General features: G+C 39.8%; 1 protein-coding gene across 1 annotated transcript in view; it reads right to left on the reverse strand.

Annotated features, from left to right (window-relative positions):
* The window catches only part of LOC121957465 (CUB and sushi domain-containing protein 3-like), a 446,534-nt gene that overhangs the window by 16,223 nt on the left and 407,984 nt on the right, over positions 1 to 22,327 (reverse strand). Inside the window, exons 56-63 of the mRNA XM_042506041.1 lie at positions 17,114 to 17,299; positions 16,224 to 16,409; positions 14,833 to 15,006; positions 8,977 to 9,159; positions 8,631 to 8,807; positions 5,196 to 5,375; positions 4,336 to 4,509; positions 3,972 to 4,145 (exon numbers count right to left, since the gene is read on the reverse strand). Coding sequence (XP_042361975.1) covers positions 3,972 to 4,145; positions 4,336 to 4,509; positions 5,196 to 5,375; positions 8,631 to 8,807; positions 8,977 to 9,159; positions 14,833 to 15,006; positions 16,224 to 16,409; positions 17,114 to 17,299 — 1,434 coding nt within the window. The remainder of the gene's footprint in view (positions 1 to 3,971; positions 4,146 to 4,335; positions 4,510 to 5,195; positions 5,376 to 8,630; positions 8,808 to 8,976; positions 9,160 to 14,832; positions 15,007 to 16,223; positions 16,410 to 17,113; positions 17,300 to 22,327) is intronic.

The raw sequence follows: 22,327 nt of genomic DNA on the forward strand, positions 1-22,327 counted from the left end.
TAACATTAAGGATATGATCTGTATTGTGATCTTTAAGATAATAATGTTAAATAGAGTGTGATGCAGTGATATTGAAGCACCAAAGGGAACCGTGGTTGAACGGAGACATTGCTGTTCATTTTTTTTATGTTTCAATATTTTAAACAAAATCTTAACAGTCTTTTGATACACATTTGTTCACATAACCTCACATCTTCACATTTTAACTGGTAGGCTGTTACATAACTCCCCCCACCCCCCCTCCACCCCTGCTGCCCCCTGGTGATTGGATTTCCTATCAGCGATATGAAGGAACCATGGTTGGATAACATAAAAACAAAAACATTTAAGTGTTTTATATATTTAATTATTAGATTGTTTTTAGGCTGTTTGCCAGTTTCACTGATTTATTAGTTTTTCAGGTAACAGAGTGCTCTGTAAAATGTCAATTAAAGGCACATTTATAAATTTAGTTATGTCCGAGTGATAAAGTTCATCATTACCTTTATTTTACATTTGAGGCACCATCTCCCTGTTAATGATCATTTCATGTTGTCCTGTGTAAAACTTTGTAAAGCCAGTTTTAACATGAGCACTGAGAATGAATCATTGATCATGCTTTGGATATTTAGCAATAATGACGACTGAGATTTTACTGCATTGATGGTCTGCAGAAACATAATGAATTAGTGGTATGGACACGACAAATATCCACAGCTGTGTGTAGTGACAGCTGCTCTGGCGCTGTTGGAGAACCTCGCCGTTGCGACACAGTCGGTTAAAACTGCACTTCTTCATAATTCTCATTTACAGGACTAATGAGTGGTGGAGCGGACACAGGTATCAATATGCAAATGACCCATTAATGGCTAACTGCGGGTGTGGAAATGAAGCTGGTGCACGTGCACCCAGTGCCAGAGTGACTGAGATTTATGAAACATAAACATGAACACAGCTTTTTTAAATCTGAAAAAAACAATGTGTATGCATATTCCTGCCTATGCGTGCACACATTTTTTACAGTTTTAGTTATGTCTCTGGAGCATTAAGTCCACCAGTGGATATATATAAATACCTCTATCAATTTTAAATTAATTCATTATTATTTAAACATACATTTCATTAGGATTCACTGTAAGCGCAAAACTAATGTAACTTATTAAGTCTGTGGAAAAGGATTGCCACTGTTTTCCATATGCATACAGATACTATTCATGAAACACAGATGCCACGAGACCCCAAACTAAAGTACAGCCACACAGCGTTTGTCACCATGTCGATCCCAAATGAACTGAGAACATTTTCTCAATATGCTTATATATTCCAAAAATGTTGGCAAAACAACTCCAAACAAGACTGGAAAAGCTGGCTGCTGAAGAACAGACCGCTTGGAGTCACTGTGCTTTAGAAAACCTTTAAATGAACACGATGGAGTCATATTCAGTGGACTCATGAGGGGTGATAGTAAAAATGTGAAAAAAAAAAAAAAAAAAACCCTACCGTTTATGTGAAATATTATTTTAAAAGGTAATTTTGGTTCAAGCTAAAACTAATGACACAGAAGCTTGTAATATTAGTTTACACTGTCTTTAAAAGTTGAAATAACTGCTGTATGTAAGAGGCAGGCCATCTAAGATTCTAACAGTGAAAGAAGAAGCAGTTTTATGAGGAAGAGTTGCCAATTTGGAAATTATGCTTCCACTAACATCAGTGGAATCCTTGAGGGCTTGTCCTCTTAAGGCTCCTTTTTCATTTACAAGATAGTGTCAGATGAGCCTCCAGTCACTGTTCATTATTATTCCAATAAGTCTGTGTAACTTTAACTTTGACAGAACAGTAGCTGCTCTGCACAGCCAACCCACAAGTAAATTGAAATGTGGCTGTCAACGATGGGTCAATAATTGCCATGATTATTAAGCAGAGGAACCTCAGACGCTAGTCCAGGCTCCCTGGTGAGCCGCAAATCAGTCATAATAAAACTGGCAGGCTGGCATAAACTAAATAATTTGTTTCAAAGGTTACAAATATCCAGTCAGGAAAATAAACACATTAAAAATAAGCAGAAAAAACATGAAACATATGAAAACATGTGCACAGGAATGGGATGACATTAGAAACTAGTCTGTAATACTATGCTTTGATATCAGTGTTTCTGCTGAAAATGTTTTGTTGGGGTGGGCCCCAAAAAATCTTTCAGTTCTGTGAGACAATGCCTGGATGAGATATGTGACTGAAGACCAGATTATCATTTCATCAATTTCTAGTAATATGGAGCAGTGAGGATACAGACATTTCATACACAGGACGTATGTATGTAATGCCAACATGTATTCAATAGTGTAATAGTGTATCAGTTTATGTCACTGCCACTCGTGAACAACATGCCTTTTTTTTTACTTGACATCTCCATTGTTGCCTCTTCCATCCTCTCTTTATAACCTGCAGATCATGAAATGCCCACTGATGTCATCACTGTTCGCATCTCACTGAAATTACCATGTTCACCCAGGTGTTGTATTCCTATAAAAGCCGATCGGAGTCCAAGATGAGAAAAAAAACCTGTGTCTACTGCACGGTCATTTGACCTGGGTGTGAATGCCGATCAAATCCATTCTCACTGCATTAAAAAGCCAGATGTTAGCGGGTGTGAGTGGGTTTTTTGTTCCATGGGAATGAGGCTTTGGTCTTCAGCTCAGGGGATGAGTGCTTTTGAATGACCCATGTGAGCGACTTGAGAACGACTCGTTCCTCTGCTCAGGGGCTGCGTCATTCCTTGGCTTAGGGGGTGTGTACTGAATAAGAGTTGTGCTTAATAACAGTCCAGCAGCCCTCAGAAGTTAACCTGGCCCCTATGCACAACTAACATACAGAAGCAGAATGTTAGATGTTTGCGAGATGAGTTAACTCATTCATATTTAAGAGTCCTTCAAATGCTTGCTCGCAAATCTTACATCACTATTGTAGAGAAACAGAAGGGTTCATTATCAAAGTTTTTGTATCACATCCACACTTCTGTCCATACTCACACACCCACATTCCCCCGCTGACGCCATTGCCGCCACAGCAAAACTTTCACACCACAGTAAACACTGTGGTTTGACACTCATTTTACCTCCAGAGAACTATTACTCAAAACTCTGGAGGCCCTCGTAGACTAACCATCGCCACCTCCTAAATCTAACCCAGACTTTGATGTGGGTAAGACACCCCTGCCTGAGGACACTGGGCTGTGCTCCAGCTTATGGGGGATAAATGATTGATGATATAGTCAGGAACTTTTAAAAAGTAATCAGTAAAATCTTAAATCAATTTTTAAGGTTAAAAGCCCTGGTGCAGTATTTTGAACACGTTGGGGACTTAGTTTAACACCATAATCCTGAGAAACTTTCATAACTTATAAATTTATTCAGAAACAAAGTGCCAAAGCTATTTTAAGTTGGTTGAGTAAGACCTGTCTGGCCCGCATTTCAAAACCTTGACACTTTTTTGTGTATCATGTACTTCAAGAATAAAAAAAAGTCAAATTCCACAAAAACTGCTTGTTATTCTATCAGATCAATGATGATCTAAATAAAAAAAATGCCAATTAGGGGCTTTTTTCATGAGACTATGTTCTTGTTTGGCTGCTTGTGTTTAAACATTTAATATTTGAGAACTTTGGCCTGTTTGAACAGAAAAAAAAACACATTAATATTTCTTTTCATTCATATGCCTTAAATTAAGAAAACATGGTATAACACTCAGTTCTACCAAAACCAAAAAGCCATTTACAACACATTGTTCTTCACATGAAAAATATGAGAAATGACGAAAAAATAAAATTGATTTCTGAAGTACACAGAACCATAATGTAACTAATCATATATCGTGATCAAATTTTCTAGCACACTAAATAAAAGCACTCCCAAAAATATTAGGATCATGTGTTTAATTTATATAATAGCCTCTCTGTTTTTTCTGGTCATCAAGTGAACATGAATGATGAAACTTACCGATACAGCGAGGTTGTGTGCCACTCCAGGTGCCATCACTTTCACAAAGTCTGGTTGCTGTGCCGACCAGAATGAGAGGAGGAGCACAAGTGAAGGAGACTTCGGATTGGTAGATGAAACTACGCCCCTCTCTAAAGCCACCGACTGGAGTACCTGGGTCACCACAAAACTTGGCTACACACAAACACAAAGACACACACACACACACAATTCCATTTCAGCTCATGGCGCTAATATTGCTGACAAACACTTTCTGCAGTAGCTCAAGGACAAATGTAGATTCTGCTTTCAATTGTAACTGATGGTCGGTAACAAATAATAGCAGGCAATTTGAGTGCTGGTATACGAGGGCGTCTGGTCTTACGTAAGCACTGTGGTAGCATGCCACTCCAGGTGCCATTGGCCACACAGGTCAGAACAGCCGGGAATGAGAGCTCATATCCAGGTGAGCAACTGTAGCTCACGCTGCTGCCCCATTCAAAGTCACTGCCCTGCAGTACCCCATTACTGATGGCAGGGGGAGCCGCGCAGGTCACCGCTGTGACACAGAGAGAGAGATATGTTAAGAGAGAGGGAGAGAAAAAAGCATCCGTTTTTTAGCAGCTGCGGTTGCCTGCTTTATAAGATGATTGGTTTCAACTACTGATTTGAAAATGAGTTCATAATTTTAGAGTCATTAAAATGTTTCTAGTTTTGTCTAGGAAGACTTTCAATCACGTTAAGTGACAGATACATTTTCAACTAATCACTAAAATTACAAGATGTAACATGTGACTCACATTATCTGATTTGTTTGTATTTCTTTATTTTCCACACAAAGGCACTGACTGCACTGTGAGCAGAATCAGCTGTTTCATTCTTTAAATAGTAGCTTGGGTTAGACAAAGGTTTAAATTGGATTTAGAGCCCGCTTCTGAATCCATCAGTTGTGATGTGCTACCTGTACACATGAGATATTATCTATAACAGTAACATCCTCTGTGCAAAGTACTGTTAGTGCAAGTTTAATTAAAATTTATAGCTATGCCATTATTAATGACATATTTTCACATATACCTCACACACTAAACTATTATTTTATTTCTTGTCTTAACTTAACATCTCATCTAAGTTAATGACATATTTTAGGTCACTGTAACAGGTTGTGTTACCCTGGCTTCATCCTGGAACAAGGACATCTAAAGTTCTGTTTATTGAACAAACATTTGTTCATAAACTATATACCTGTACATATAGGCATATTCCCGCTCCACGTCCCATTCTGTGTGCACGTCCTTACAGGTGATCCATCCTCCTCCATTCTGTATCCTGGTTGGCACTGGAAGGAAACATTCTGACCAATTGTAAAGTCTTCGCCATAGCGAAGGCCATTTGCTGGCACACCTGGGTCCCCGCAGTTTATCACTATGGAGAAACACAAGTGGGATTGGATAAAAAGAGATTAAAATTACTTTATAGTTCATGCTATGGCACAAGATGATTGGAATTTTAATTTGCTTATTACTCGGTGACACATGCTCTTTTATATATGTGATTTAAAGCTGGAGCACAGGGCCTTTACATATAAATGAACATCAGCTACATTCAAGCTCTTGCCAAGCGAGCTCCCACAATGCTGACTGAGCCTGCTGCCACCAGGGAACGCTCTCTGTATTTCTTAGTACACTGAAGTTGTGGTGTCTGGTGTTTGTGGTGACTTTCCAGCACTGGCACACTGGAAGTGATGTGTTTTATATCAAAAAGCCAGAGCTAGAGGGGGTCAGAAAGTGGGGGAGAAACCATAGTGATGGAGCTGCAGTTAGGAGTATGGTGGAAACTATGGCAGAGATTCTGAAGAAGTGTCCAAGAAAAGTTTCTGGAGTGGATGCTCCAGGGAAAAAAATAAAAAGTCTGCCTTCAGAAGAAGGATGAAAGTCAAGAAGAGAGGGCTCCTGAGGGCGTGGGAAATGCAGCAAGCTCACCTGCAAGCATACGTCATGAGCATGTGTTGACAGTGTTTGTGTAATTACTCTTATTACCAAAGGTGGGAGACAAAAGTTCAGCATTCCTGCTTTAAATATAAAGATAGATTAAAAGGGAGAGAAAAGAAAGACAGAGATGACAAAGTGAATTAATGCACAGATAGAGTGGTAGAGAAAGAGATTAGATACTATCAGGGACAAAGGGTGGTAGGAGTAGTTTTTTGGTGATGTCAGTCAGATCTGTCACTTTTATTTTTGTAGTTATAAATCTTTTTTATCACTGTTTTTCAAAAGCCGTAAAGACAGAGAAAGGACCCTCTGATAAATATACACCAGAATGGCAAAGTTCTAGATTAAGTATGTAACTGTCAGAGGATGTAATCTATTGTTGCTTAACATGTGGCCCACGGGCCAATGGCGGCCATCAGAAACATTTTGTGCAGCCCCCGAATATGACGTATTATATTTTATCATTTGTGATAAGACTATGCCCCCCCATCAAACAAGCTTCTGTTAGGTATGGAATGACAATTTGTAGAGAGCTACTGTTTGCAACTAGTGGCAACTAATGCGTGTCGCAGGAATAACTTCCTGTCCTCAATGCTAATGCTGTTTGCCAAAGTTAGCGATTCCAGAGGAGAAATCGCACCTGTACTTTTGCTGTGTGGCCCTCATTTAGAACTGGCTCTATAAATGGGCACTCAGTCATCAAAACTTTGAGCTCCCGTGGATTTAAACCCAGCCACTAACATAAATTCAAGGGTCCAGTGTGTGGGATTTAGGAGGATATATGGGCAGAAATCGAATAAAATATAATAATTATGTTTTCTTTGGTGTATAATCAGTTAAAAATAGGAACTGTTGTGTGTTTCTTACTTTAAAACAAACAGATTTTAACACAAAAGTGTTTTATTCAGTGTTTTTACCAGATTAAATCACTGGGTTCATTTGTTTTGGAGAGGAAGATACCACTGTGGATAATTCTGCTCAGAGTAAAACCTACTGAACAATGAACACTGAATCCTAGAATTCTAACTGGGAGCAGCTTCAGCTGGTTGTAATCCGCAGTCCTCACCATTGGATACCACTAAATCCCCCTAAATCTTACACAAAGGCCGTTTACCCATGCATCTCCTTAATTGTGTAAGATGTAGTGACCACGATGGACAGCAAATCTGTGATTGAGCTGTGTGATCTCTTCAGATTCAGTTATGGGCTTCACCTCTTATGAATGAAACAACAAAGATATTTAAAATGGCCGAGGTTGTCCTGGGACACTTTTAAGGAGCATTAGGATTCCCCTGACTGCACTTATAAAGCACTGTCCTTCATAGTCTAATAGGCACTTTAAATGCTTTTAAACCCACCCCAGATACTGTCATGGTTGTTAATAGATGTATTGTAATCTACTGTAAAAGCTATTTCCTTTAAGTAAGGGGATTCTTAAAAACTCTTTTTTCCTTTCCAGGACCCAGTATCGGGGAAATGTGGTTTCTCAGCATTTCTTTGTTCCTTACTGCTGGACATTTTAAAGCTTGTTTCTTTGCGTAGTGCATTAGAGTCGGGAAAGTCACTGACAATGAGAAAACACGAAGATACTGCTAGAACTCCTTCATGTGGGGTCCAGAGCAAAGTGAATTTCACCTTGGGACACGGAGTAGAAATGTGTTTTATAAGGTATTTTGTTAGCGCATAAACTCTTTGCTAATTGTTTATATTATATGCTACTTTACATGCAGATTTTGTAGTCTGTGTAACATGCAGCACTGATTAACACTTGTTCAACCATGGCTTCAGTCACATTTCTTATGGGAAGAGAATGTTATATTTTATGGTTATTTGCAGAGTTCAGAAAGCAAATTAGCTAAAGTAAACAACGATCAAGGTTATTCATGTCACTCGATAAAGTCTGTAGCAGGAGCATGAAGATTTGAGGCTGATTTCATTACTCAAAACCTATACTGTCGCAGAATAATTTAAAAGCAGGCATAAAATAAGGTCGCAAAAGGCTGGAGAGGAAACCTTATAATCACACATCAGGAGTTCGGAGTTTATGAGTTGCAGACGTCATTCGCAAAGCAAGGATTTAAGACTCTGATTATATATAGTAAGTGACACATAAAGCTGACAGTCTGCTTTTTAGCCTCCAAGTCACCTTATGTATGAGTTCACATTCAAAATAATAAGGTTAAAAAAAAGAAAAAGCATTGCAGAAAACTACATTTACTTATTAAACCTCATATTATCTAGAACAGTGGTTCCCGGCTGGTGGGTTGTGGGCCAAAAGTGGGTCACAGGTCCATTCTGAAAGGACCGCAAGTGACTCACGCAATGCATGTTTGTAAAAAACATGCTTTATGTTAAATTTCTGACATGCTGTTTCTTTGCAGCATTTTAATGTCACTGGCCTTGAAGCAATAATATGGACTTCTTTGGCTGTAGTGCTAATTATTTACAAAGTTTTAAATAATGGCACTTCATTCTTGCAATATGTTTTATTTCATTTTGTTCTAAGCCACTGTGTTTATACATTTTGTGAAATAAAATTGAATATGTGGTAACTTATCCAATGTGTGGACCTTGAATTACTGACTAAGGACAAAGTCTGGACCCCCTGGATAGACCAGTTGGGAACCACTGATCTAGAACTGATCTACAGGCTGATCAGCCATCCCTTAATACCCAACAGGTAACTTACTGGTACAGTTGGGCTGTGCTCCTGACCATGTCCCGTTGGCCTGACACAGCCTGGTGGTGGCGCCTGTGAGCAGGTAGCCGTCCATGCACGAGTAGATGACAGAGTGAGAAAATGTTGTTCCATCCAAACGAAAAACTCTGCCATTACTGGGAGTGCCAGGGTTACCACACTGGACAGCTGGGGGGAAAATGAGAGCATGAGAGAGAGAAAGCCTCATGCATCTCAATGAGTTTTAGCTCTATGACAATGGTTATTTAAGAGGAGTGCATGGGAGGATCTATAAAGTGGATCAGTGTCAGCGTGCTGGATTATAATAAATTGAGATTAAGTAAGAGTATCTTCCTACGTTTACAGAAGGGCTGTGTGCCGGACCATGTCCCATTAGGGAAGCACATTCTCTCTGAGGAACCAATCAGGTCGTAGCCCTCGGTGCAGCTGAAGTGAACCTTGGAACGGATCCTGAAATCAGTTTGTTCCCTCGAACCGTGGGAGGGAATGCCAGGATCGCCACAGGAACCAGCTGTGTCGCCTACAGAGAGAGAAACAAGCAGAGACAGTTAATTCCCCAACTTCAAAACTAGAATCCTTTAGATTTTCATCAAATTACAAATCCAAACAGATAATAAAGAACAAGAAAAAAGGACCCAACAATGATCTAAACAGTAATAATTATTCATCAACATTAAACACAGCGGTGTGAGATGAAATTTTGCTCCCAGTTTTTAAAAGAAATTCAGTCCTCTGAGTACTCAAGTATGACATGGCTGCTTACAAATAGTAGTGGACTGCACACATATGTTAGTGACAAGGGACATATGTTTGCCTTTAGAGCTTATGCGTGTGTGTATGCACTCCTCACTCTGCCCTTGCAGAACCGCCTGGTCAGCAAATTCGGCCTGACAGACAGAGCACGCTCCTGGGAACACCCACACACTTTCACACATCTCCACACACATTGTCACCCTCATGTGCAAGCCAAATATTTCTGGTCACTATTTGCTTTTTTTTAATGATCTAAAATTTGCATTGGCTTATGTGTGCATGTAATTAATGTCAATAATTTCCGTTAGTTTTGGACAGCTTCGTCTGACACACAAGATGTAAAGTGTGGATATAAATCAGTCATTGCCTGGCTATTAGACAGCATTCTCAGTCCCTTCTGCTGCGTGCTAGGCCTGACCCGACCCATCTGGTTCTGCCTGGGCAGTAAATTCTCAATATTTGAATCACGTCGGGTTCTCACCAATTTACCGTTTTTGGGGTAGAGATAAAACATGCACGAAACAGGGATGGAAAACTATAAACAGAGAGAGGTTGGGGCTGCAAGGCGACTTGGTTGGCAGTGTTTTTGCTTCTGCCTCCCCAGTAGTGGGAGATACGTATGTGTGTAACATGCAACGAAGAGCAGCGATAATAATCTATGATCCGCATCGCCATGGACCACCGTGTGCACGGGGAGATGGAGATGCAACAAGAGGCTTGATCCATTCTGCTGTACCTGTTGTGTTTGACAACAGACTACTGAACTAACGGAGTGAAGAGAAGGTGTGAGAGAACACGTCAGGCTTTAGCTCAGAATAAATGTTTAAAATTAAAACTAATTTCTTCAGTAAAAATTTGGATTTTTACTTTAGCTTAGGCCCAAAACCGCTGACGTGGTTTGGGCTTGGGTTGGGCTCTGACAGAAAGCAGGTGCATGTGAACCTGATTTTTGGGGGGTTTTGCGTGGGTGTCATCAATGCATGCTGGGTTTAGCACCACCCAGGATAACTGTGATTGATGTAGAGAAATACAAACAACCCAGAGCGTTTTCCTCCTTCTACCAGAATGATAACGGCGACTTCCAGACCTAGCTGGGTCTAGGTCTAGCTACCTGAGACTATGGACAGCTCCCAAAAAACAGAATTAATATTTTACCATTTTTACTGTGATTTAAAAGTTACTAACACCATTCACATCCATCATCAACCATTAATTCAAGGTGTGCAACAAAATGCTTTGTGTGATGAACAACCACCTTAAAAATTCTCCAGATGTCTCTGCAATGTTTTTGTGATTTTCCTCATACTTTTGACAAATAACCTAATTTCACATTGGTTCGCTCTGTGCTATACTGCAAATATCTAGAGGCTTGCTGCTAAATTGAGCTTACACATACCACAGACACAACAAATAATGACATAACTTCTTTTGTTATGCCTCAGGGTCTCTCAGATGTAAACAAATAAGCCTTTCCCACGTTGTGTCAACATTATTTGTCTTTAAAAGCTTGGAGATGTGAGGAAATGGTCTATAGCAAGATTAAAGCTTTTTTTTTTCTTTCTGAATATTGGGAACAGATCGAAACCCAGCCGGGGCACAAACACACATACATCTTCAGAGACACTACCACCTACACTGCTCCAGTTGGATGCTCACACACACTCACGAACTGACACAGCTCCAAAGTCACCATGTAGCCTTGGGTGTATCTGGTCTCAACGGGGAGAACAACCAATCTACCTGATGTCACTGTTGCAAGTGTGTGTGTGTTTGTGTGCCTGAATGTGTGTGTATGCATACGTGTGTGCCTGAATGCGTGTGCAGGTTTCTGTGGGGCAGAGCATTGTGAAAAGTAATCTCTGTCGCTTCCCTCAGGTGACTTTGGAACAACCACTAATCGGTCACACACACATTCATCTGCACAAACACACACAAGCGCGCACACACACACACACACACAAACATCTATCAGACAGGAAGATTTTGGCTGTACCCTGACTTGGGTAAATTCATGGGTTACTGAGCTGAAGCTCCTTTGCACGGGTTTGCAGAAGTTCTCATAAAGCTGGACGAGAAAAACTACACGGCTCTGACCTTCTCGCCCCTCTGATCCGGGGATTTACTGAAGGTTGTCGAGTGGAGAAGGTGGGACGACAAATCAAACAGTTTGAACTAGGGCTGTCCTGAATTCCATTTTTGGAGCTCCTGAGGTTCAATAGTATCAAAAGCAAATATTCAAAGCTTTGGTTGAGGGCTTTCGTTGAATAAGTTCATATATTTATGCATTTTTTGTGACATAGTAACAACTTGTAACACTTTTTTTTTTATCATGGATAAATTATAGACCTACATGAATGCTAATAATTATATGAGCAGCGCCTGCTGTGAAACAGAAGTGCAGAAACAGCACACTACTGCCAACAAATTTAAGATTTGAGGTTTAAAATATTCACTGTGTCTTTTATACTGTACCCACTGTGGTTAAGGTGCCATGCCATTGTTTTGATAGCCCAAAATCAATTTGGAAGTCCTGTTCATAAAATGTACAATTGAACAGGAGCACATTTCTCCAACAGGCTGTTATCCCCAAAGTAAACGGACAGTACTTTAAAGTGTCGTTTCTTTGAAAATACACATTCCCTGCAGTTAGTTTCAGTTTCCCAGCAGTGTCTGATCCTGGGTGTTTTTACAGACATCTCCCTGCCTTTCCAGCGGGTTTGTGCTACCAAATCTGGTTGGTTTAAGCTAAAACACGATCTTTCTAAATCGAGGGTTCATACAGACAGGGGCGAGTCAAACTTACTGACTTATAATTACTTCTCAAGCAGTCATTTTTTCTTAAGGATTAAATTGTTTTCTCCACAACCATATGTTGCAAATACATTGTGCAAATTTGTAAATGGAGCAAACACATACTACCAAAATGTTTCTTTTAGGTTTCTGAGGCAAATTAATTCAACTAAAACTAGTCCAAGTCAAGTCCTAGATCTTGTCAGGTCAGGTTTGTGAATGCTAATTAAAGTGATGCTGAATTTTAACATTTTTCTCTGAAGGATGCAAAGCCAGTTCTTTTGTTTATCTGTTCTAAAACATGGTTCAAACCAACACCATTTATGCCTAATAAATCATAACAAATGTTTATGCTGTGTGGCTATTGAAGGACTGCTTGTGACTGACTTGATTAGTTTTCTATTAGTATTAAATCTGAAAATAAAAACACTTCATACTAGATTTGTTTTGGTTTTCAATCTCAAGTTGATGATGAATCAAGTCTCAGGTAGGAGTTCAAAGCTAACAGAATTTTAGTGTATGTAAAATGACAAATCCTAATTTTTTTTGTGAAGTCTTGCTCATCAAGTCTGACAGTTATTGTAGATTGGCTCAAATAAATACATCCAAATGATTCTTCTAATGTAAACGTGAGAGGAATTTATGTTGAGGCTGCAGGTTTGGACACAGTGGCCTGTACCATGTAGTTTAAAATGAATATATTATGCTCCCTGAAATGTGTTAACATCAACAGTCAAGGAGCAAAATTGCGGACCCAGCACTTCTACCACAGGCTGAACTCTTATCTCTGCAGGGCTTTGGTACAGACCTGCCAGGTAAAAACCATGAATCACTGCTTCGTACACTATTACCCTCCCTCACCCTGCGTCTCCCCCAGGCAATTGCTGTAAATAACAATGAATTCTTAGTCAACTCGTCTGGAATGTGTTTTCAGTCAGTTTGTTATATAAGCGGCAGCTGGGAGCCTCTCAGTCTGGAGAGCCATAATCATGCCCCCAGCCAGCCAACTGAGAACCATATAAGTTAGACGGTTTGTTTATACAAGATGGAAGGTAAGGAGGCTTTCTGTCTGGGGAGACAATCTAGCTCAATAAGTAGTGAGATATGCATATACTGTAAATCCAGCAGGGAGGAGATATGCTTGTATAGAGTAGTTTACAGAACAATGACGGTGGTGCATTTACAGTACGCAATGTTGTCTTGAAATCTGCAAACCATGCAAGGGCACTACAGTTATTGCTGAGGAAAATTCACAGGAAACGCATAAATTGAAGCATTTAAGTACATAAACGTGTGTTTATATACAGTCATTGCTTCACCAGTCCATCTTTACTCTCATTCTCAAATTCACAGTATCCTTTAGCCCTTTATCCTTTTAAAGCAGAAGTACCGCTACCCGGATGTATGCCTCCGTGCACCAGTCAAGTTGCACCTACTGTTAACATATGTCTTTAAAAACATGAATGCTTCAAACACATCTTTGCCTTGAAAGCACATACGATCTATACAACCAGCACAGTTTCAAGATGAGCACCCAAGATAAGTGTCACCAGTATAGTGTCTGACCAAAAATCTCCCCATACCCTTCCTGATTTATGACGCTGAGTAATGGCCAGAGCATTATGATGTCACAGTTGACCTTTAACCTCTTGGGTATGAAATGTCAGAACTTCATCATTGTATCCTATTAGACATTTGTGTGAAATCTGAGCATGTGAATCATGGTCAAAAACATGTTGTATGAGGCCACTGTGACCTTGACCTTTGACCACAAATTCTAATCAGTTCAATCTTGAGTCGAAGTGGAGGTTTGTTCCAAAGTTGAGGAAATTTCCTCAAGGCTGTCTTCAGATATTGCACTCACAAGAATGAGATGGATGCAAGGTCACAGTGACCTTGACCTTTAAACACAAAATTCTAATCAACTTATCATTGGATGTTTATGTCAAATTTGAAGAAATTCCCTCAAGGTGTTTTTGAGATGTCGTGCTCACAAGAATTAGACAGATGCATTCACAGTGACCTTGACCTTGTACCTATGACCACCAAAATTTTATCAGTTTATCTTTAAGTCCAAGTGAATGTTTGTGCCAAATTCAAGAAATTCCCTTAAAGATTCTTCTTCACAGGAATGAGTGAGATGGACGTATGCATGAACGGACAACCTGAAAACATAATGCTGTCCACCTTGGCTATCACCAGCACAGAGGCATAAATACAGTCTGTGATAGGAGAAAGCCTCAAACTTTCTGAAAAAAAAACCCCACCTAAAAGAGGTTTAGAAATAGCTGAAATTAGACTACCAGAACGCCATGCATATGGCTAAAGGTCCACGGCTGAGCATTTATGTGGGTATATGGGGAGGTTATGCTCCACAACCCTTTTAACAGACAGATACTGATATATTCTCTTTTCATGTGCCAACCCTACACTCTATCTGTCCATCCATCCATCCCATTATACCTTTGACTGCATGCAAAAGGGTTAAGGAAGCATGCCTGCAGGGCGTTAAGGCATGAAGTGCTCCACTCCGTTGAGTCTACATGTTTTAGACGTGTCACCTTTCATCTACATCTCCTAGCCATCTATCTCTATTTCTAATAGGGTGGGCTTTAGAGCCTGTATATTCAATAGAGGTTAAAATGGTTACCAGAGCAGAAGGGCATGGGGGCACTCCACATCCCGCTGAGCTGACAAGTCCTGGATGATTCTCCTTTCAGCTGTCTCCCGCCCAGACAGGAGTATCGAACCGTTGAACCAAATGTAAACTTATCTCCACTCAGCACACCGTTAGGGGGAGAGCCGGGATGACCACAATCCACAACTAGAGACCAAAAGAGAGGGGGATAGAGAGGCAGAGAGATGAAGGAAGGACAGGCAGCTTGTTTCAAATAAACACAGCTTCGTGAGAGGAGCTGCAGTGACCGCTGTCAAGAACTAAAAGGCTCAGATTCAGAAACTAAAAGGTTTGTGTGGGACTAGGAATAGTGGGAAAACAGACATACTGCTTTTTGAAAATCATTGCACTCAAACGATGTGTTTTACGTCGCTGTAATCTTAAGCATATACAGCTACTCATAGAAGCAACTTGATTCCAGGACCAAGGAACACATCGACAGGTATGATGAGAAATCTGTCGTCTACAGTAACAGTCTCCATTTTATTATTATTATTAGCAATAAATTCTTGGCATTTGGTTGCTGTCAGTGGCAATTACCTTTTAAAAGGGACAAAATAGGGACATCAAACAGCAAAACTTGCACTCTAAAATAAATGGATTTTTTAAAATATTTGTTACATTATTGATATCAAATATTGCTACTGGCTTACTCTGTAAACCACGCCCACAAGGGAGGGGATACTATCGCCGTCATATGTGACTATGCAAAGTGCCTGTAACTAGCTAAATACATTAGAAAGCAGCATGTCAAAGGATTATTTTTGCATCAGAGAGGAAAAGTTACATTGACAAACTCAATATTGTCAGTCTGAATGGTCAGTGGTGACATATACTTGGATATTAACGATTATTTTATTGAATCACTAGGTAAGATCAACATTAAAGCTAAAAAGATCAAAACCAAGCATTACATAGCGTAGTTAGCTTCAACCTCTACAGTTTGTCTTGCCAAATAAGCCAAATGTTTGCTGTATGTTGGCGTACTGGGCGTCAGGATCCCATAGTTTTTCTATATCCTCCTGCTGATGCCTCATGTCTTATTGCTTAAAAATTCAGTTTTTATGTTCGGCAGCTTGTAAAAACTTAGTTCTGGGTTCTTGAACGCGTTGGTAGTGCATGCCACCACAAATCAGCTTTTAGGTATCTGTGCGTCGTTTGCTAGCAGACGTTAATGACAAAGATTCACCTTCATGCAATAAAAAGTCAATGGAGAGTGATGAATTGTTTTCCCCTCCGGTGGGTGTGGGACATAAATGCGCTTTGTCTCTATAGAAATAAAATGATTCTATCCTATGATTTCAGAGTTGTCTATCCGATTCACTTTAGAGTTAAAAAGACAGAAAGACAAGGATAAAACTAACCTATACACTCAGGTAGGGGTTTGTCCCACTGTCCAGTAGGTTGACAGGTCAGTACCGGTGATCCAAACAGGTAATACCCCGGGTTACAGTCGTAGAAAACCACGGTGCCAAAGGTAAAGTTCCCGTGCTCTATTTTACTCTGCCGGATGGAGTTGGCTGGGATACCGGGATCAGAGCAATTGACCACTATACACAGAGAGACACAGAGACAGACACACACAAATACACACCAAGACAGAAAAGCATGTGTTATTTGGCATGTACCAGAGAGGGTCACTTCTCTTCCCCCACTTCATTGTCCCAGTGTTTTGCAGTGGGATTACAGCTCTGTCAAATAATATAGGGAATAAAAAGGAGGTTGTGGTGAAGAAGAAAGAGCTAATTAAGGCCGTTTAAAAGGGAAAATATGGCAAATGTGATGTGATGCCATGATGAAGGCAGGTTTGTACATCCTGGATCCAGCACTCCTGAAGAGTAATGGCTTGCTATAATTTCATTGCATTTTTTATTTTACACAATTCACTGGCACTTTGTTCTGTAAACTGGGCAGAATGCCGATAGCTGGTGTACTAACTTGTGTCTGAAGCTACCCTTGTTGCTGTGACTGTTGGAGAACAATAAGGGCTTGAGATTTATGTTTCACTGAAAACAAAATGTTTACGTTCACAACGCTGGAGCCAGGAGAGACTGGGAGGGATGTAGGGTTTTCCCCGTTCCTTTCAAATATCATTAAATTAAAAAAAAGAAAAGAGTAACTGAGATGAAATGATGAGGGTAGGGAGAAATAAGGATGGTTGCTTTGGCAAAAGGGATTAAGGGTAAATAAAGAAAAGAGTTGAGGTGGTATAAAAGGTTAGGGAGAAATAAGGTTAGGGGTGAATACACTTAACTTTTCTCCCCACCTTTACACGTTGGGGGCGGGTGGCTCCACTGGCGGTTGGCCTGACACTGAGCACGTGCAGGCCCCTCCATTTCATAACCCCGATTGCAAACAAAGCTGACCACATCGTTGAGGTTGAAGCCGTTTCCCACCGTTCGACCATATATGGGACTTCCTGGATGGCCACAGCTGATCGCTACAGGGAAGACAGAGTGAATCATAGATACATTAACCAGAAAAAACAGATTTCTAACATTTATCATGAATTACGACATTATACATCAATATTAAATTCCAGGATCCCATTTTTATATGGATATCTTTTTATCTGTGATGTCCTTTGAAAATAAATCATATATATTTGCGACTTGGTGATTTCACTGGTGCTGACAAATTTCCGATGTTGGAATGAGTTGTTGCTAGGGATGCACAACATTGGATTTTTTGCCGATATCTAATATGCCTATATGTAACAACTCATTAGGCTGATAGCTGATATTGATCTATCCACTTTCGTCCCCACCTAATTTTAGCAATCATCAAGTGTCTTCTGTAGTGGAATTGACATCATATTGTGCATACTCTTATTGTGATAGTCCAACAGCAGATGGAGTGATGAAATACAATGCTTTTCAATGTATTAATATTCATTCATTGTGCGAAATAAAAAAATTACTTCAACTTAGGCTTGATGTTATGTACATGGTCACTTTGTCAATAATAAAAATAAGTAAATCATATATATATATTTGTATCTATATTTTTCAGCAGAAATCAGCATTATGGCTCTTTCACTTTAAAGCCAATATTTGCCAAAAGCGATAATGTGACTATACTATCATGCATTCCTAGTTGTGGCATGCTCCTGTGATCTTGATGTATTGTGTAATGTGGTCATAAAACTCAGCCTGAGCTGTCTTAAGTCAGTCTTTTTCTCATCTTGACATTTTGATAAAAATCAAACACTTTTAAAATATAAGGTTTTAGTTTTGGCTTATGCAAAAAGTAAAGTTCAATGACATGAACACTGTCAACAATCAATAGCTGCGTCACCAAATGGGAAGCGACAAATTTTGTAGACAGTAAACACGAAAGGGACTCCAGGGAGGCACAAGAAGGTGGATATTTGTTAGTTCTCTTAGACTGTGGAAAAGGAGGAGAAATTAATGGAGTTGCGGAGTAAAGAAGAGTTTTGCCAATTTGCCTCTTATTCCCAAAGTCTCCCCCCACTAGACAAGAGCCACTACAATAGTGCAGCTAACCAACAGCGGCTAGCAGTGAGTTGAGGTGACAAAATCAAATTCAAATTTAAAGTTTGTACACAAATACAGTTGATGTTTATGGATTACATTGATATCTTGTGCTTTTGCAGACATGTAAGGAATTGCTAATATATGTCATATTTCTTAAAGGGAGTTTTGTGGAATATTTTCTACCACAAGCAGGATGGGAAATAATCTCAAAGGGAATATAGTTGTAGTCTTGTACATAGTGACCCTGCAAGATTCCCTGTCTTGCAGGGAAACTCACATTGTCTTTAGATGTAAGAGGACGTCAGACTTAAGTCTTTAATAAGTCTTTCCAAAGTGTATTCAGAGTCTGTTCTGTGTCATATCCAGCAGTGCTGCAGTATTTCAGCAGCCAATGCCACAGAGAGTTGCAGCTGACCCCCCCCCCCCCCACACACACACACTAATTACAGACTGACCAAATATATCTGCCTTTCCCACAGTTATTCGTGCATATTTATGAGAATGTCAGATAACCTATAAAACATATAGCTGGTATCTCAATATAGCGTCATAATTTTGAAATATTAGGCCATCTTCTGTGTTAGCACTGAGTGTCCTCTGTTTGCCATTGTGCATCATAATTATTCATCCTGCTAACTTCATTCACTGGAGCTACTTGAAAGTTTGTGTGTGTCCCTTGTCCTCATGGTGCTGACGGCAGTGTTTTGATGTTTGTGTAAACAGACAGTTTACAGTTACTGCCAGCCTCTCTCTCATCTGCCTCTCAAACTCCCCCCCCCCTTTATTTTTACTGCTTTACAGGGAGGAGAGGGGAGGTGTTTGGCCACATGAAACAAAAATATGGAAGACGCAGACTAGGTGGGTGGAAAGGTGAGCAGGGAATAGGAGAAAAACAAAGAACAGAGCAGAGGAGAGGACACTGGAGGAGGAGAAGACAAGATGATCAAGACAAGAGAAGATGGGAGAGAAAGGGAAGACGTTGAGGTCTTTTTTTCACTTGATCAGTGAGAATCAGAAGTTTGTTTGCTCGCCTAAGATACAAATTTATGTGACACCGTCAGCATGCCCTACAGCTACACGCACACGCATGCACACACATACACACACACTAGTCTCATCATCATTCTGTGTTTGTGTCTCTAAACAAGAGCCTCTCATCTCCATAATTACAGTATAATTTGGCTGTAAAATGATTTCCCTCAATAACTCCTGCATGAATAACCTCAATAAACACAGCATAGCGCAGAGACACCAGATGAATACTCACACTGTCCTAAATGCACGGACATGGATGCATGCAATATCCAAAAACATACTATCCAATATCCAACATTGTTTATTCTGTTAAGGCTTATAGTCAGAAACAATTTCATAGAGGAAATAAACTCCACCTCCATCTATAAAATATGATTCTAATTTAGTGAACAAACAGGCTGTCTCTTTTAGGAAAAGGCTCCTGTAATTGGCTTGAGATGGCACTTATCATCGCCACCTTAACTGTGCCCAGTAGCTGCCTAAAAACATTCAGGGCGCTCACAGTAAGTGACCAATTTTAGAAGATTTTCACAGTTGCCTGGACATGTCAGAGCCTTCTGCTTTATCCTCAAGCCCAGCTATTTATCTCATCCAGACCACACAGGCAGCCGGGCCCTCTGGCCCTTTATAAAAGGCTGCTGGTGTGAATCTGCAGAACCTCAGGACGATTGGGTGAATACATCAAGAAAGGAATATTTCTCAAAATACCAACCTCGTGCTGGCTTTACTCGACATGGAACCACTCTTGAACAAAAGGTTTATTCTAAATGATTTGGTTTCCTTTTTATTTAATTTGGACTTTTCCACCCTTGAATGAAATTTGACTGGAGTTTATCAGCTCGACCAGACGAACTCCCTCAGTGGAGACCTTGGTGCTGTGTCCATAAACAGTTGTTCAAGTTAGCTTCACTGTTGCTATGTTGACTGTTGACATTGGTGTTATTTGTTTTTCTTATTGTGCAAATTCAACGGAGCCAAATGTAAGACCAAACTGTCATTGGCTATGTGGCATTGCTGTGTGGGTAACGAAGACATCAGGTTTTTTACAGGGGCTTTTTGGGGGAGTTTTTCCTTGGACGATGTGAGGGTCTACGGGCAGAGGGATGTCGTATGCTGTAAAGCCCTCTGAGGCAAACAGTGTTTTGTGATAATGGGCTCTATAAAAATTTTTTATTGAATTGAATTGAGTTGGATGAAAAATAACTGGAATAAAAAAGGTGACATCTGTGATATCGCTACATCTCTTCATTAATGCTTTTTTAACAGTTTATTGTGAATCCCAAAATGTTATAAGGGCACACTAGTAAATTGTCGGAGCACTCTTATTAAATATTAAAAGACTAAAGACTAAAATATGGATGTAAAGTAACATCTTTCCCTGTTCATTAAGTTTTCCACATGAAGTGTATTCTGTAGCATAGAGTCAAATACTTTAGGTATGCAAACACAAAGAACCCAGCTTTAAAATACAATGCAGTGTTAAAGTGTCACTTGTCAAGTTAATGTTTTAAGTATTTTGCTGTCACTGAGTGCATTTAAACGGATGCGAATAATGACTGGGTGTATTCTGAAAGAAACCAGGACACTGTTGCATGTATACATCTGGGTTATTGAGCACTGTTGACTAACTGCACAGGTGCAGCTTCAGCCAAGTGACATCACAAAAACACACAATCATAGCAGCAGAGCGTCTCACCTCTGGAGCGAGAGTTTTCTGCTATCTTTAGATGCTGCTATCTTTATCAAATGCTCCTCTCTTCCTACACTGTGATAGTAACAGTGACAGGCTGGCAACAGTATGGGCAGTTTTTTAAGAGTATCGTAGCTGTTTCAGGAATAATTTTAGCTAAGAGCAGAGTGTGTGTGGTTGAGAAAGAAAGAGAAATGATGGATGTGCTCAGAGCGGACAGCTGTTGGCGATCGGAGCAAAAGATTAGTTAAGTTGTCAAATGGTGGTTAACTGTGCATTGTAATCTTTAATATTTCCAGTTTCTCTCATCTCCCATTGCTGCTCTGTTTCTTTAAACATCACAGGTGCATGCACTAACAGTAATCAGTTACTGGGTTAGTCGTAGTTTTCATGTACATAGCCCAAATTCTCTGGGATCATGTTGACTACACTCATGAATAAACCAAATCTGATCATAACCAGGGTCAAAAACAGTTCATTCATGTCCATGTAAATGCACTCACTGTCTTTTTAAAATTTCCATTTAGTTTTCGAACTGTGAGCAGATTGTTAAAAAACAAATAAAATTTAAAATGACTCAAATAACTCTACAGCTCTCTCTCACACACACACACACACACACACACACACACACACACACACACACACACACACACACACACACACACACACTCAATCACACATACCCTGAAGGGCAGTTTTGCGTTAGCATTCCCGAAATCATTATTTTTCTTATCAATGAACCATAACAAAGATATGACTTCAGGTGTTTTTTAAATGATGCGCTAGAACTCTTGATTTAGTCATTTCCCATCAACTGAGTCGACCTCATCCTGCTGTAAAGGTAGTTTCTGTCTCATCAATGCACTCTATTTCTTTTCCAATTTCAAGGCAGTCAGTAAACATCTATTTGATCTGCTCTCCTCTTCCATTATCAATGACCATAAACTGTGTTATACTTGGATTCTGTCAAATTCTTCTGACTACTGTGAGCTGTTTTACTTATGTACTTGAGGATCGTTGAGTTTTGTTTTTTTAACAAGACCATTTTCCTCTTTTAGCTGATTACAAGTATCATATGAAATAGTAAATTTTAATTTGTCAAATACAAGGCTTTATTTTTTAGTATACCCCCCAAGTGATTTGCAAGAAGTTTGATATTGATTATTCAACTCAACAGGCAAATAAACATACAAGATTCAAATAAAAATGCTGAGCATGTTACCAAAACCTTATCTGCAAATTG

This window comes from Plectropomus leopardus, chromosome 18 (assembly GCF_008729295.1).
Source record: "Plectropomus leopardus isolate mb chromosome 18, YSFRI_Pleo_2.0, whole genome shotgun sequence".
Lineage (NCBI taxonomy): Eukaryota > Metazoa > Chordata > Actinopteri > Perciformes > Serranidae > Plectropomus > Plectropomus leopardus.